Source organism: Lacerta agilis, chromosome 16 (genome assembly GCF_009819535.1).
Source record: "Lacerta agilis isolate rLacAgi1 chromosome 16, rLacAgi1.pri, whole genome shotgun sequence".
Taxonomy (NCBI): Eukaryota; Metazoa; Chordata; class Lepidosauria; order Squamata; family Lacertidae; genus Lacerta; species Lacerta agilis.
In genome coordinates, this window is record NC_046327.1 from 6,030,837 (window position 1) to 6,045,227 (window position 14,391).

At 43.4% G+C, this 14,391-nt stretch overlaps 1 protein-coding gene across 1 annotated transcript; it reads right to left on the minus strand.

Annotated features, from left to right (window-relative positions):
* Positions 1-954: 954 nt before the first annotated feature.
* On the minus strand, positions 955-11,248 carry LOC117060924 (thioredoxin-like). The gene is made up of 5 exons (XM_033173532.1): positions 11,183-11,248; positions 9,071-9,175; positions 4,158-4,217; positions 1,784-1,849; positions 955-1,069 (listed from the first exon to the last, which is right to left on the minus strand). Exons 1-5 carry the CDS (start codon positions 11,219-11,221, stop codon positions 1,007-1,009), a joined length of 333 nt encoding a protein of 110 aa, XP_033029423.1. The 5' UTR covers positions 11,222-11,248; the 3' UTR covers positions 955-1,006.
* Between the last annotated feature and the right edge of the window lie 3,143 nt (positions 11,249-14,391).

A 14,391-nucleotide genomic window follows, 5' to 3' on the forward strand; every position in this document is an offset into this window, starting at 1 on the left:
TGAGTAGATCTCTTACAGTCGCTAGATTTTTGATAAATGTCCTATCCCAGAAAAAGAGAAATGGGTCACTGCATAGTTTTGATAGTTTAACTAATACCCAGTATCATTAAGAGGGAATTAAGTTATTAATTAACTCTTAAATAAAGTTTTAGCTGAATCCCTATGCTGCATATGTATTAACCAAATTGAGTTAAAATGTTATTCTTGAAGGACTGTTTAGAATCGATATTGTTCAAATTGCAGCAGTTGCTGCCTCGTTTTTTTTATTGTTTTATGTTGAGTTGCTCCAAATTGTATGTTCTGTTTGCTTTGTCTGTTTTGTTTTGATATGGGCCAATGGCCGTAATAAATTTACTACTACTGCTGCTCACTAAGCCCTGCAGTTTCATCAGGGTATATATTTAAAGTAGATAATTAAATGAATTTGGATATGCAGAAGACATTAAAAAAAGAATTTAAGGAACCGCAGAAAGGGGTGTGTGTCAGGAAGTCAAAATCTGAAATGTAAAAATGATTGTAAAATTAATGAAATGTTTACATTTGAAAAGTATAATTTTTTTAAAAAAGAGAGAGAGAAGAGGATGTCCAGGGTGTGTCCTGCCACAAGTGTTGGGCTGGTGACATGTTGGTCATCATGGCAGCCACAAAGTCCTGTGCCACCTGCTCACTAAGCCCAGTAACCCTTTCAGTTTCCGAGACCTGCTCCTCCTCCCAGTGTGTTCCCTCTTCTCCCTCTGACCACTCATTGTTGTCCCACCACCAATCCCCAGACAGGGCAGGAAGGCACCCAGTTGCAGTCCTGGTTTTATGCGATAACTGAACGACAAAGGCATCAAAGCTGTCCTTCCACCACTCACGTGATCCTAAATATTTGCTTTCCGTGGCCCATTGCCGTTCCAAGTAGCTGCATTGAAAGAGGCCACCTACATAGCACACGACCACGCGCCTTTGGGTATTTTATTCTACTGGCATGATGTGTTGATAACATGGGAGCTTTCTCCAAGGATCACATCAGCTCTTTAATCTTCTCTTCCAGCTTTTTGGGACGAGCTCCAGTGATTTCAAAAATCTAGGACCGAAAGGAAATAAAATGCAATCGAAGCTCCAGGAATTTGGGAGAAGCAACGGGTCCCACAGGGATTTGCCACCTACCATATTTTTCGAGGATCAGCTAAAAGTTTTGCAGTTTTTTTGCAAAGGGGGAAAAGCAAAGCTCCTTTTGCAAAGGAGGAAAAGCAAAGAGGAAAAGCTCTGTTTTTATGGGGTTCAGCTCATATTTCTGCAGCTTCTAAAGGAAAGGGAGCCTTTTCTACAGTTTCCAGACAAATAATCTAATCAGCCAGTCACATGTAGCTGGGGAAACAAACAACCTCCCTCTGCAGCACATTCAACAAAGGAGGGCGGGGCTGAAAGGGAGCCGGGACTCTTATCTCTCTCCCGATCTCTTGCTGATTAGCTGCTGAGCGGGGTCCTTTCAACACCCCCTTTTCTCTTTGTAAAAAGCATGATCCTCTTTTGGCCCCTGGGCAATTCAGCTCCAGGGACGACCATTTGCTCCATAAGACACACCGATAAATCCCCTTACTTTTTAGGAGGAAAAAAGTGTGTCTTATGGAGCGAAAAATACGGTATCTCCTCCCGATCAGAGATTAGGTGACTCATGACTGGATTTCTTTGGTTGCCCCCTTCCCAGAACGGCTCATTCCAGGGCAGAATCTGGCAGATTAGGGGCAGCCCCGGCCAGAATTGAGAGCACCAAACTGTGTTTCTAGGCCACAAATACCTTTTCTCCTTTCATGTAGAACTGGAATGTTGGCATGGCGACGATATTGCAAAGGTCAGCCACATCCTAGGGATGAGAGATTGAACAATATGCCCTATGGTCAAGGAACTAATTAAAATACGCTAGACATTCTGTAAGTATCTCTAACGAAAATGCCGGAGAGAGCAAAGTATGGTGTTTTGTGCCATGTCTACCAGTGCTGCACCACACATCTCCTAAATTTTGATACTCCATTTGGAAGTATCGCATCTGAGCAGATTACCTAAACGAAACAGGAACTCTTCTTGCTAAACATTTGAATTGTTCAGATACCGTTTGATGCCATTTGGTTCCCCCGGCTGGTACTCTTTCCACCATCATTTTGTCTCAACTATCACCCTCACCCACTGTTATTATATGCGCTGCACTTTACAAAGTACAGTGGTACCTCGGTTTACGAACTTAATCTGTTCTGGAAGTCTGTTCTTAAACCAAAGAGTTGTTAAACCAAGGCGTGCTTTCCCATAGAAAGTCATGGAAAATGGATTAATCCGTTCCAGACGATGACAAAAAACCCCTCCTCAGAACTGTGCACGCACACGAAAGCTCATACCAAGAACAAACTTAGTTGGTCTCTAAGGTGCTACTGGAAGGAATTTTTTTATTTTTTATTTTGTTTTGACTATGGCAGACCAACACGGCTACCTACCTGTAACTGGAACTATCTAATGAGACCATTGTTCCATAAAATGAAGGAAATAATCAATGTACTGTTGTTGTTGTTCAGTCGTGTCCGACTCTTCGTGACCCCATGGACCAGAGCACGCCAGGCACCCCTATTCTCCACTGCCTCCCGCAGTTTGGCTAAACTCATGCTAGTTGCTTCGAGAACACTGTCCAACCATCTCATCCTCTGTCGTCCCCTTCTCCTTGTGCCCTCCATCTTTCCCAACATCAGGGTCTTTTCTAGGGAGTCTTCTCTTCTCATGAGGTGGCCAAATTACTGGAGCCTCAGCTTCAGGACCTGTCCTTCCAGTGAGCACTGTACTATATAATACAGTACTATAGTACTGTACTATATAATAAATAAGACAGTATTGTAGATGATAAAAATTAAAATTAATTTTTTCCCTTACGTGCACTGATGATAGTCATTGTTTGGATGGGGGGCTTTTATCAATATCTGCAGTCAAACAATCAACCAGTAGCTGAACTGGGTTCCACACAGTCACAAAAACAAGTCACAAAACCGAAGTCACAAGCCACAGCACAAGTCAGTCCATAAAACGAAGAACAAGTCATAGTCAAAAAAAGTGAAAAAGCCACACAAACAAAAACACAAAAAATAGCGAAAACCAAAGCTCCAAATATGACGTTTATGTTGTGTGACTGCTCGGGACTCAACAGCTGACAGACTCAACAGGAAGCCTCTGAGTCTCTTGAGTGGGGGACTCAGTTTACAAATGGAACACACTCAACAGAAAGCGGAACATGTTCTCCTTCCAAGGCAAAGTTCACAAACCAAAACACCTGCTTCCGGGTTTGCAGCGTTCTTATTCCAAGTTGTTCATAAACTAAGCTGTTCTTAAACCAAGGTACCACTGTATAAGAGAGAGAAAAATAGATTCCTGCCTCAGAGAGCTTACAGTCTAAGGGCCAAACCAGACTTGACATTATCTATGAATGCACAGGGGGTTGTTTTTTTTTGGGGGGGGGAATCCAGTGAACAGCTGCTGAAAGCCTGAGCATCAGTGGAAATAGGCAGTTTGGAATCTTTTTGAGTCTGAGATATAATGCTAGGCTATATAGATGGACAATTGTAACTTTATTCCTGCTCAGAGATTTCAAAACTGCATTTATGCTTCTCTGTACATGCTTAAAAAGAGAGAGAGAGAGAGAGCAAAATAATTAAGGTTGGCAGGGGCGTAGCAAGGTAAATTGGTACCTGGGGGGCAATTTTTTTTATCACCCCCCAGAGGCATAGGAAGGTCAGGTGGTAGCAGATGCGGAAAATTTCTTGTCACCTTGAAGGTTGGCATTTTGTCCCCCAGTCTTATTTGTTTAATTTTGCTGCCTGCTGTCCTTTACAGCTGAGTTTCTAAGTGTACATGGTATAATGATAACTAGGGGTATAAAGCTGTCATCCACCAGTAAAAAAAAAAAAATGTCACATGGTTGTTGTGTTGGGGGTTTTATTTATGAAAATGATTACACCCTCCCCTGCCAGAGGGGAGCCATTATTGCACAAAAAGGCCACCCACCCCTGTTTTAAAGGCGCCTGCTGAAAACAACACCAGACTAAATGGACCCCTGGCCTGATCTAGAAAGTCTTGCTTTGTAGTTACCGGTACACTCTAACAGAAATTCTCGACATCATCTGCTTTTAGTAGCTTACCTCTGCCAAGTCCACATCAACAATGCAGAATAGCACATTTGCATACCGAACAGCCAACTCCTACAGAACAAAATTAAACAAATCTATTGGTTAGCAGGAACAGAGGAATGTTCTGGCCTGAAAACACCACTACATTTATTTATTTTTTGCTCAAAAGCCCTTCAGTTTCAGAGATCATTCCACATTGATCTTTTCTTCTTTTTTAATATACAGTGGTACCTCAGGTTAAAAACTTAATTCGTTCTGGCTGAGAACCTGTATCATAAGAGAACCTAGGGAAGTGAACACTCAGCTGCGCTTGAGACCATCAGCCATGGTATCCTTCTGAAGAGTCTCCGCAGGTAGAGACTCAGAGGCACATTGGTTGCACTCCCACCTGCAGGACTGCTTGCAGAAAATGGCACTGAGGGACTTTTGCTCAGCTTCCTGGCAGTTGTGCTTTGGGGTTCCCACATAGTTCCCTCTTGTCCGCTATGCTGGTTGGCATCTACACGAAGCCCCTAAGCTGAGTCATCTGAGAGTTTGGGGCTCAGTATTGTCGGCAGACTGATGACTTTCTGCTCTGCCTGTACATCATCAGAACCAGGTATGGCTGGACAGATTCTGGACCTTTGTCTGGAGGTGGTGAGGTGCTCAAAACATAGAATCATAGAATCATAGAGTTGGAAGAGACCATAAGGGCCATCCAATCCAACCCCCTACCAAGCAGGAAGCACCATCAAAGCATTCCTGACAGATGGCTGTCAAGCCTCTGCTTAAAGACCTCCAAAGAAGGAGACTCCACCACACTCCTCGGTAGCAAACTCCACTGCCGAAACAAGCTGATTCCTGACAAGATGGAGGTGCTGTTGGTGGACTGGAGTTCATATGTGGGAATTGGGCAATGACCTTTTTTTGGATAGAGTTGCACTCATCTTGAAGAGGCAAGTTAATTGTCTGGGGACACTCTTTGATTCAATGCTAACATTTGAAGCCCAAGTGGCTCATTGCAGGTAGTGCCTAATTAGCTAACCAGAATTGATTTGGGAACAAGCCAGGTCTTCTGCCTCTGTAAATCTCAGCGATCTCCTTTTTTCACAGGACTATCCACTCAATAGACACCATCCAGAAAATTATTCCCAACTAAGTCCAGTTGGAAAATGGTACCCTCCAGAATGGTACTATGGTTTTCCCAGTAGTAATGTACGGAAGTGAGAGCTGGACCATCAAGAAGGCTGATCGCCGAAGAATTGATGCTTTTGAATTATGGTGCTGGAGGAGACTCTTGAGAGTCCCATGGACTGCAAAAAGATCAAACCTATCCATTCTTAAAGAAATCAGCCCTGAGTGCTCACTGGAAGGACAGATCCTGAAGTTGAGGCTCCAGTACTTTGGCCACCTCATGAGAAGAGAAGACTCCCTAGAAAAGACCCTGATGTTGGGAAAGATGGAGGGCACAAGGAGAAGGGGACGACAGAGGATGAGATGGTTGGACAGTGTTCTCGAAGCTACTAACATGAGTTTGGCCAAACTATGAGAGGCAGTGAAGGATAGGCGTGCCTGGCGTGCTCTGGTCCATGGGGTCACGAAGAGTCGGACACGACTGAACGACTGAACAACAACAACAACAACAACCCTCCAGAAGGAGACCATGGCTGGTGGCATCTGGCTGATGGTATCTAGAGCTGCTGAGTGGAATGGGACACAGCTCATTCTTAGTCATGTTTACTTGGAAGGAGTAAGCCACGCTGATTTCAAATGAACTTCCTAATGACAACACTTTATTTGGAATTCATTTTTTTTTTTTAATGCCACAAGACTCTTCATGCTTTTCATTGGAAACGTCCTTGGGCTTTATGGTTGGTGACACGAATCAGATTCAGCCCAACCCTAGCTATATTTACTGAAAGGCAAGCCACACTGACTCCAACAAGGCTTAAGTCACGAATGACTAACTTTGACCTGACTTCATCCAGGGAGCCTTTCAGGCGAATAGAACAAAGAATCTTGTGACATCTTTATAAGTAAGAGTTTCATTTTGGCATGAGCTTTCCGGTGAATGAGTTCCTCAGAACACAACTTGAAAACCTCCGCTCTCAAACGAAGCCCTACGATTACCATTGCAGCCTTCACCTACATCTTCTGAACCTCCTTCAAATCTATATATACATCTACTAAAGGCGCAGAAGCCATGTCCTCTTCTTCACCTGGCCACCCAAAACCCTATTCCACATTTCCCAGTTGTACACGACGGACAGCCTTGGCAGTAGAGGGTTTCTGAACTGAACGCAAAGGTTCCACTTTGAGCAAGCAGAACAAAGCAAAGAAGCAAAGTAGGGTAATGTGAGGCAAGAGTTCAGGGTTCAAGAGAACCCGAGAGAGCTCACAAGTTGAGCCCAGGCTGGAGACTCCATAACAACAACTCCCATTCATCCCTGACCACTGACCATGGTGGCAAGGACTGATGGAAGTAGGAGCCCAGGAACATCAGAAGAGCTCCAAGTTTCCTTTGCCCAGGAAGTAGTCCCACATATCTGGAATCTGTGTTGCCCTTGCATTGCCACCTGCCCACCTTCCCTCTTTTAATCTACACCACAGAAGTCCTTTCATCCTATGCATCTGGTGACAACTTCATATACTGTGAAGTTATGAGGTCTGAAACAGATGAACTCTTGTCGTTCGCATATTTTTTTTTTGAATGGAAACAGATTTTAATTCAAACCCTTCATTATTAGTGTTTGCTTGATTAAGACCATTGCCAAGCAACAAATGAGAACAGATGGGATGGATGGCACTTACAGGGAGACAGACACTTGAGCCAAACAGTGAGCATGAGTGAAAACAAGAGGCAGACAATTCATAATTCTTCACATGGAGGGGAAAGGCATCATTTGTAGGTTCTTCTATAATGAAACTATCTTTCCCGAGAGCAGCTGACATCCCACCACCACATGGCCTTGTGAGTGGAAGTTGACTAACATGGTTTAATCCCTCTCTCTCACTGCCTCAAGGGCAAAGTGATAAGTTCTGGAATATCTCTTTGTGTCAGAATCTTGCAAAAGAGATCAGGGCTCCCGTGACTTTGAATAGTGCAGAAGGTACTGAAACAAAAAACAAATGGCAGATTTCAACTACGCCGGGAATGTCCAAAGCCCGTTTCGGGGGCCTAATTTGGTCGATTTAATCCGGCCCCTGTGGCAGTATATGTCGTGGGGTTAAACCCTAATAAAAGCTCAACAACTTCAGTCCTTAAAAAAAACAACTCAGCAACTTTGGTCGGCCCTCACGCATGTTCACTTCATCAAATCTGGCCCTCTTTGAAAAAAGTATGGGCACCCCTGATTACTACGCTGTTGCAGACAACACGACTCCCTCCTTCTCATCCCTTTCTGTGCCCCTCATGCCCCCTAAATTTGCTCTGCTGGGTTGGGGGAAATACCAGAACATGATGTTCCCACATCATGGGAGGCTGCTTTTGGGAATGGGAAAATGCACAATATAATGACATCATGATGTGGGGGTAAGGGATCGTATGTTGTACGTTTGAAACAAAAAAACTCGACACAAAGATATTGCTTTAAAGTGGCAGTTCCGTCTTTACGCTAGACTTATTTTGTTGGTGTTTACATGCCCACCAGGGATGCGGGTGGCGCTGTGGGTTAAACCACAGAGCCTAGGGATTGCCGATAAGAAGGTCGGTGGTTCGAATCCCCGCGACAGGGTGAGCTCCTGTTGTTTGGTCCCAGCTCCTGCCAACCCAGTAGTTCGAAAGCATAAAGTCCAAGTGGATAAATAGGTACCGCTGGGGAGTCTTGTTTAAAGAGGGTTTTGGTGGCCTTTTTAATGACTTGGGGATCTCTGGAGTGAGCAGCGCTGTTTGTATCCTTTAACTGACAGTTGGGCCAGAAAGATGAGCAGCAGTGTTTGGCTGACTTACTGAACATGCTTCTGTAGAAGCTGCCGTTTAAATCATTCAGCAGAATTGCCCAAGGCATGGGCGTACCTGGGGGGGGGGCACCTGCCCCCCCCCAGAAGCAAAATAAAAATAAAAATTAAATGGTTATCGGCAGCCTAAAAGAAAGAAAAAAAGCTCTCCTAAAAAAGCTCAACTACTGGTCTTTCTCCCTCTCCCAAAATCCTCAATAACAACTGAGCTTCTTCTGTTTTGGAACGGTCATCTCAGTTGGCTTATTTGTTCCTTGCACTGTCTGAAATGATAACTAAATAGTAGGGCCAGCTCATCCATGAGGCAGACTGAGGCAGCCGCCTCAGGCGTCAGAAACTAAGGGACTCCCTTCTCCCACTACTGCCGCGAGAGAAGCAAGGGAAAGTGGCTATTGCAGGTACTGGTGAAATCTCTCTCCCAAGAAGCTCACAGTGTAAAAAGCCTGAGAGGTGAGGAGAATGAAACAAGAGATGGAACGACAAGAGGTTGAGGCAAGGTTTGCAAGGGATGAATATGAGGAACTAATTCTTTTTTTGTTTAGGTCTGGGGATTCAGAGAAGCCAAAGACTTCATAGGAAAGGTGTGTTGTTCTGAGCAGAGGTTTGAAGGAAACGGGAGACAACATGGGAAGCATGTTGAGGCATAGAAGATAGCAAAGGACCGCAGCTCAGTGGCAGAAGAAGATTCCAGAATCAATCCCTGGCATCTCCAGTGTTAAAATGAAACAGGTAAGAGGTGATGTGAAAGAACTTAGGCACCGGTGAAGACAGCCTTCAATGGTCCCAAGGGAGAACTGGCCCAGTTGCAAAGCAAAATCAGGGCCATAGCTGTCAACTTTTTCCTTTTTTTAAGAGAAATTTCCTTATTCTGAATAGGATTCCTCGCAAGAAAAGGGAAAAGTTGACTGCTATGATCAGGACAGCAATGGAACCACATTTTTTCCTTGCACCGCGGAAGGGTCCGTAACGGCAACACAAGACTCACTTACGTGAAACAAAGGACGGATCATTTTGCAAGGCCCGCACCATTTTGCTGAAAAGTCGACAACCACCAGTTTGGGTCCCGCATTCTTTAGTAGATCGTTGAATTCTTTCTGTTTGGAAAGCAAGAGCACAGGCAGTAAGCAAATGAGCCGACCACATAACACAAGACGGGGGGAAACTTCTGGACCAGGGACTGACCGTAACCCTCTAGGGCTCTCTTATCTGGCCCTCAGGACTCTCTCTAGGGCCACACCTCTTCACCAGGTTACCCCTTCCCGCCGACTCTATGACCTCCTCAGGTGATTTTAGCCTGGCTGGGATGTGCCCTTGAACTGAGATAATTCTCCTTACATGCCTGTGTAGAGGATGGAAAGGGTGTGTTTGTGTGGAAACCTCTGTCTTTAAATAACCAGCTGCACAAAGGTAAGAGCCATATCCATTGTTCCACCCATTTTTGACAGTGGGCAAAACTGGCATTCAGTCCCACCAAATGTTCCTCATGACCTCTTGAACTGAAAATGGTTCCCTTCCCTAAAACAGCAGGAGTGACAAATACACCCAGATATTTGATCTCCGTGTTTCTTAAGAGGGTGAGATTTTTATCACCACCAAATTATGCCTTTTATCACAGATAATTTCAATTGTACAACTTTTTATTTTGTCTACTGTTCTTCGAACCAAGACTATACGATACTCACTTCCCTCTTTGCAAAGACAGAGAGTCAGCTCTGGATCATAGATAAGGGGCTATTTTGGGGATTGGGATTAAATCACGCACCGGCAAACTCAGGCTGTGCAACTACAGCTGATTTGGTGCCCTTGTGCAACTGCTTCGCCCAAAGATTAGACTTTTTGTGATAAGGAAAGTGAGGGGGAAATGTGCTGAAAAGTGTGGGGGTAACTTTGTATAACCACGTCACCAGCAAATCAAAACGAATGCTCAGAAATTAGATGGTGTCATCTAACCTCCCCAAGTTGCCCCAAGACAGGAGAAAATTCACCAAAAACCGGAGTTGAGTTTTCTGCAAAACTGCTCAGTCAGGATTGGACCAAAAGCAAGACCCAATACATTTTAAAACGATAAACTGTGATTCTTTTCTTAAAAACTTACCTCTTACTTATGATGACGTGCTAAGTGACTAAGAATCATGCAGCAAAGACCGGCGGTTTCTTGGGCTGCAACCTATAGCCACTTTCCTGGCAGGAAGCTTCACGGAACTCAAGGGGAATATGCTTTTGAGAAGACATGGTTATGATTGCCAGTTGAGCTCTAAAGATACAAGGCTCAGCTAGGGTTGCCAAATTTCAAAAAGTGAAAATCCAGACAGAGCTCTTTTTTTTTTTTTTTGCAAAATCGCAAAAAAACAAACAAACCATGGGCTGCCATACGCCTGGATTTTTCCTGACGTTTCAGCGAATTTTTGCCCGGACACTGCTTGCAGCTGCAGTATTCCGGATATGTCAGGGAAATTCCGGACGTATGGCAACCCTAGGCTCAGCAGTCTACAGGTGAAACTCGAAAAATTAGAATATCGTGGAAAGGTTCACTTCTTTCAGTAATTCAACTTAAAAGGTGAAACTAATATATGAGATAGACTCATGACATGCAAAGCGAGATATGCCAAGCCTTTATTTGTTATAATTGTGATGATTATGGCGTACAGCTGATGAGAACCCCAAATTAACAATTTCAACTTTGGGCTTCTCATCAGCTGTACGCCATAATCATCACAATTATAAAAAGCAAAGGCTTGACATATCTTGCTTTGCATGTCATGAGTCTATCTCATATATTAAACTCCAGTAGCTAATGAAAACAATTGCTTACATAAATGGACTTTTCCACGATATTCTAATTTTTCGAGTTTCCCCTGTACAAGTTGCTGAGCAATCTGACATCGTGAGCATCTTTGCAAATGGCTAAAAGGCATAATTCTGTTTCACCCATCACCGTGTCCAGAAAGGGGGCGAGGGTGGGGGAGTGAGGGGGGGGGAAATGCTTATTCATCAATTACTGCAGATTTGGCCAGCTTTGGCTGAATTTCTTCCAGTTATCTACTTGGCTTTCAATGAGACGTCAAGCTAATTCTATAGTAGCATGAAATTCAAACACTTGCCCGATTGTGTATATTCGGTAGCACTGCAGATTCCTCCATTAGGTCCTCTTCAAGCTATTTTCTCCCCCCCCCACCCCCCACCCCAATTTTTATCATCAGCAGGTGATTCAAAGTCAGATCAGGTTGCCAGGATGCTTTTATGACATAGAGAAGTGGGCCAGCCCAAACCCTCTCAATATTCAGCTACACAATTACTTATCGTAGCCAAGCAAGATGTTGGCTTTCATGAAAGGGCTACTAGCTGTGACTGGGGAGGGTCTGGAGTGGGTTGCATTCAGGGCCAGATTTCGGTTTGATGTGTCCCTAAGCTACCGAAGGTAATGGGGCCCTTTATATGTCCAGCTGTGCTTTGTCAACAACAAACTGTCGCTGTCTTTTTGTGCTGAATATATGCTATGCAACCAGTCCACGCAGAATGTAGGCACCCTATATATAGAAATGAGCAAACTGTTGTAACATGGGGATCGTGATTCAGCAAGTGATTTCAGCTCTGACATAGCAGGCAGGAGACAGCTTCTTCATGTAACACTCTTTATTCAGACAAACAAGACTGGGGAACTGAGGAGAGGGGAGCTACATTTATAGGGACAGAAGACTGGCTAGAAAGGATTCATTTTGGAGGGAACAATCTCTAGCAATCACAAAGCTGCCTTTTGGTGGGAACCAATAAGACTGAGGATCCAAATGCAGCAACTTGAATGAACCAATAGTAGCTGTTCCTTCTGGAACAGGGAGGCAGTTACTTTCCCCTAATGTGAATACAGACAATAGTAATACAGATATTATAACCCTTGAATCAATACACAACACAAACCAGTGATATTTTAGAGAAGAGGATAGCAGGCGGGGCCCATTACTTCATATTACATCATAGGAGCCTACACAACACAAAACACTGTTGGTGTATGTAGGTTTTATTTTATTTGTTTTTTATTTTATATTTTGGAAATGTACATCCAGCTTTTTTTCCTTTAATTTTTTTTTTTGGGGGGGCCCTAATAGAGTTGGCCCCTAAGCTATAGCTTGCTTAGCTTATACGTAAATCTGGCACTGGTTTCATTCACTGTGGGGTTAAAAGCCCTATTGAATTGAACACATTTTATGGAGCGAGATGTGCTGAGGTTTAGGTTGTTAAGGTCTTGCTCTTAATTCTTACTGATTCTTGACTCCATCAACAGTTATGGCTTTATAGGAAACGAGGTCCAAAGGTTATACTTGCCTCATGACGTACAGAGTTTCCACGTGGTGTTTGCTAGGTTGCATTTTATATCACATGCTGGTGGCTTGCTGAAGCTCCGATTTTCCGTTTCAGAAATTCCCTCACAGCTTGGCACCTTTTCCTGTTTGTGTGAAATCAGGCAGACAAACCTTAATACAAGTAGAGAGCCACTCCCTTCGCCCAATTTCAAGTAATTCGCCTTCTCAACTATCGGGGCAGACTTTGGTACTCTTTCATAATATGTTATTTGTTTATTTATACTTTTCAAATTTATACATTTCATTCGTTTTACAATCCATTTATCATTTCAAAATTTGACTTCCTTCCTCTTCTTTCTGCGGTTCCTTAAATTTATTTTTTAATATCTTCTGCATATCCAAATTCACTTAACATGCTCATTTAATTATCTTACTTTAAATATATACTCTTATAAAACTGCAGGGTATTACAATAATCCTGCCAATGTTTTTATCTGTTTACAATTTATCTATAAATATTCAATAAACCATTTCCATTCTTTTATAAAAAGTTTGTTATCTTGGTCTCTTATTGTTCCGGTAAGTTTCGCCATTTCTGCATATTCCATAAATTTTTGTATCCATTCTTCCTTTACTGGGATTTCTTCTTTCCATTTTTGGGCAAGTAACATTCTTGCAGCAGTAGTAGCATACGTAAATAAATTTCTATACAATTTAGGTAGTTCTGTCCCTATAATTTCCAAAAGAAAAGCTTCTGGGGTTTTTTGTGTGTGTAAATGTTATTTTGAACATCCTTTTCAATTCATTATATATCATTTCCCAGCAAGCTTTAACCTTACTACAAGACCACCACATATGATAAAAAGAACCTTCTTTCTCTTTACATTTCCAGCATTTGTTTGATTTAGATTTATACATTTTTGCCAGTTTACTTGGTGTTACTCTTTCATAATATGGCAGCCTTTGCAAAGCCAAAATTTGGCACCCTGAAACAGATGTCAGTCACAGAAGTTACAGTATAAAGGTAAAGGGACCCCTGACCATTAGGTCCAGTCGCGGACGACTCTGGGGTTGCGGCGCTCATCTCGCTTTACTGGCCAAGGGAGCCGGCGTTTGTCCTCAGACAGCTTCTGGGTCATGTGGACAACATGACTAAGCCGCTTCTGGCGAAACCAGTATAGTGGCAATCTAACCAAGAATTGGCTGGGTACCTATTCTACATACAGTATAAAAGGTAAAAGGTAAAGGTTAGGTCCAGTCGCAGACGACTCTGGGGTTCGACGCTCATCTCGCTCTATGGGCCGAGGGAGCCGGCGTTTGTCCGCAGACAGCTTCCGGGTCAAGTGGCCAGCATGACTAAACAGCTTCTGGCGAACCAGAGCAGCACACGGAAACACCATTTACCTTCCTGCCAGAGCGGTACCTATTTATCTACTTGCACTTCACATGCTTTCGAACTGCTAGGTGGGCAGGAGCTGGGACCAAGCAACAGGAGCTCACCCCACCACGGGGATTCGAACCGCCGACCTTCCGATCGGCAAGCCCTAGGCTCAGTGGTTTAGACCACAGCGCCACCTGCGTGGTCTATATAAACTATATAAACTATAATAAACTCTAATGCTCACATGCAGTATAATGAGCATTATAGTTTATTATAGTTCAGGCCCTCTTCAAATGGTAAACCGGCCTTTGTTGTTGCGACCTGCCATTCTAAAAGGTCCGATATAAATCCTTTGATATTTGCAACTGCTGGTTTCAATTGTTTTATTTATGCAACGTGTTTATTATGTGGGGGAATAGCGATGCCCCACCTCTTGAGGTTAAATATTCAGGCCTTAAATCACAAACCACATGGCAGAAGATCTGTAAGAAGGTGCTTTGAAAGTGGAAGTCACTCACTTTCCCATCCCTCCAGCAAATCAAAGCCTTGTAATTGGAAATAAATAAAGGTTACTTTAATGAAGGATGGGCTGAACCTTCAAAAGCGAGTTAGTTTTCTAGGTGTGAGGAAT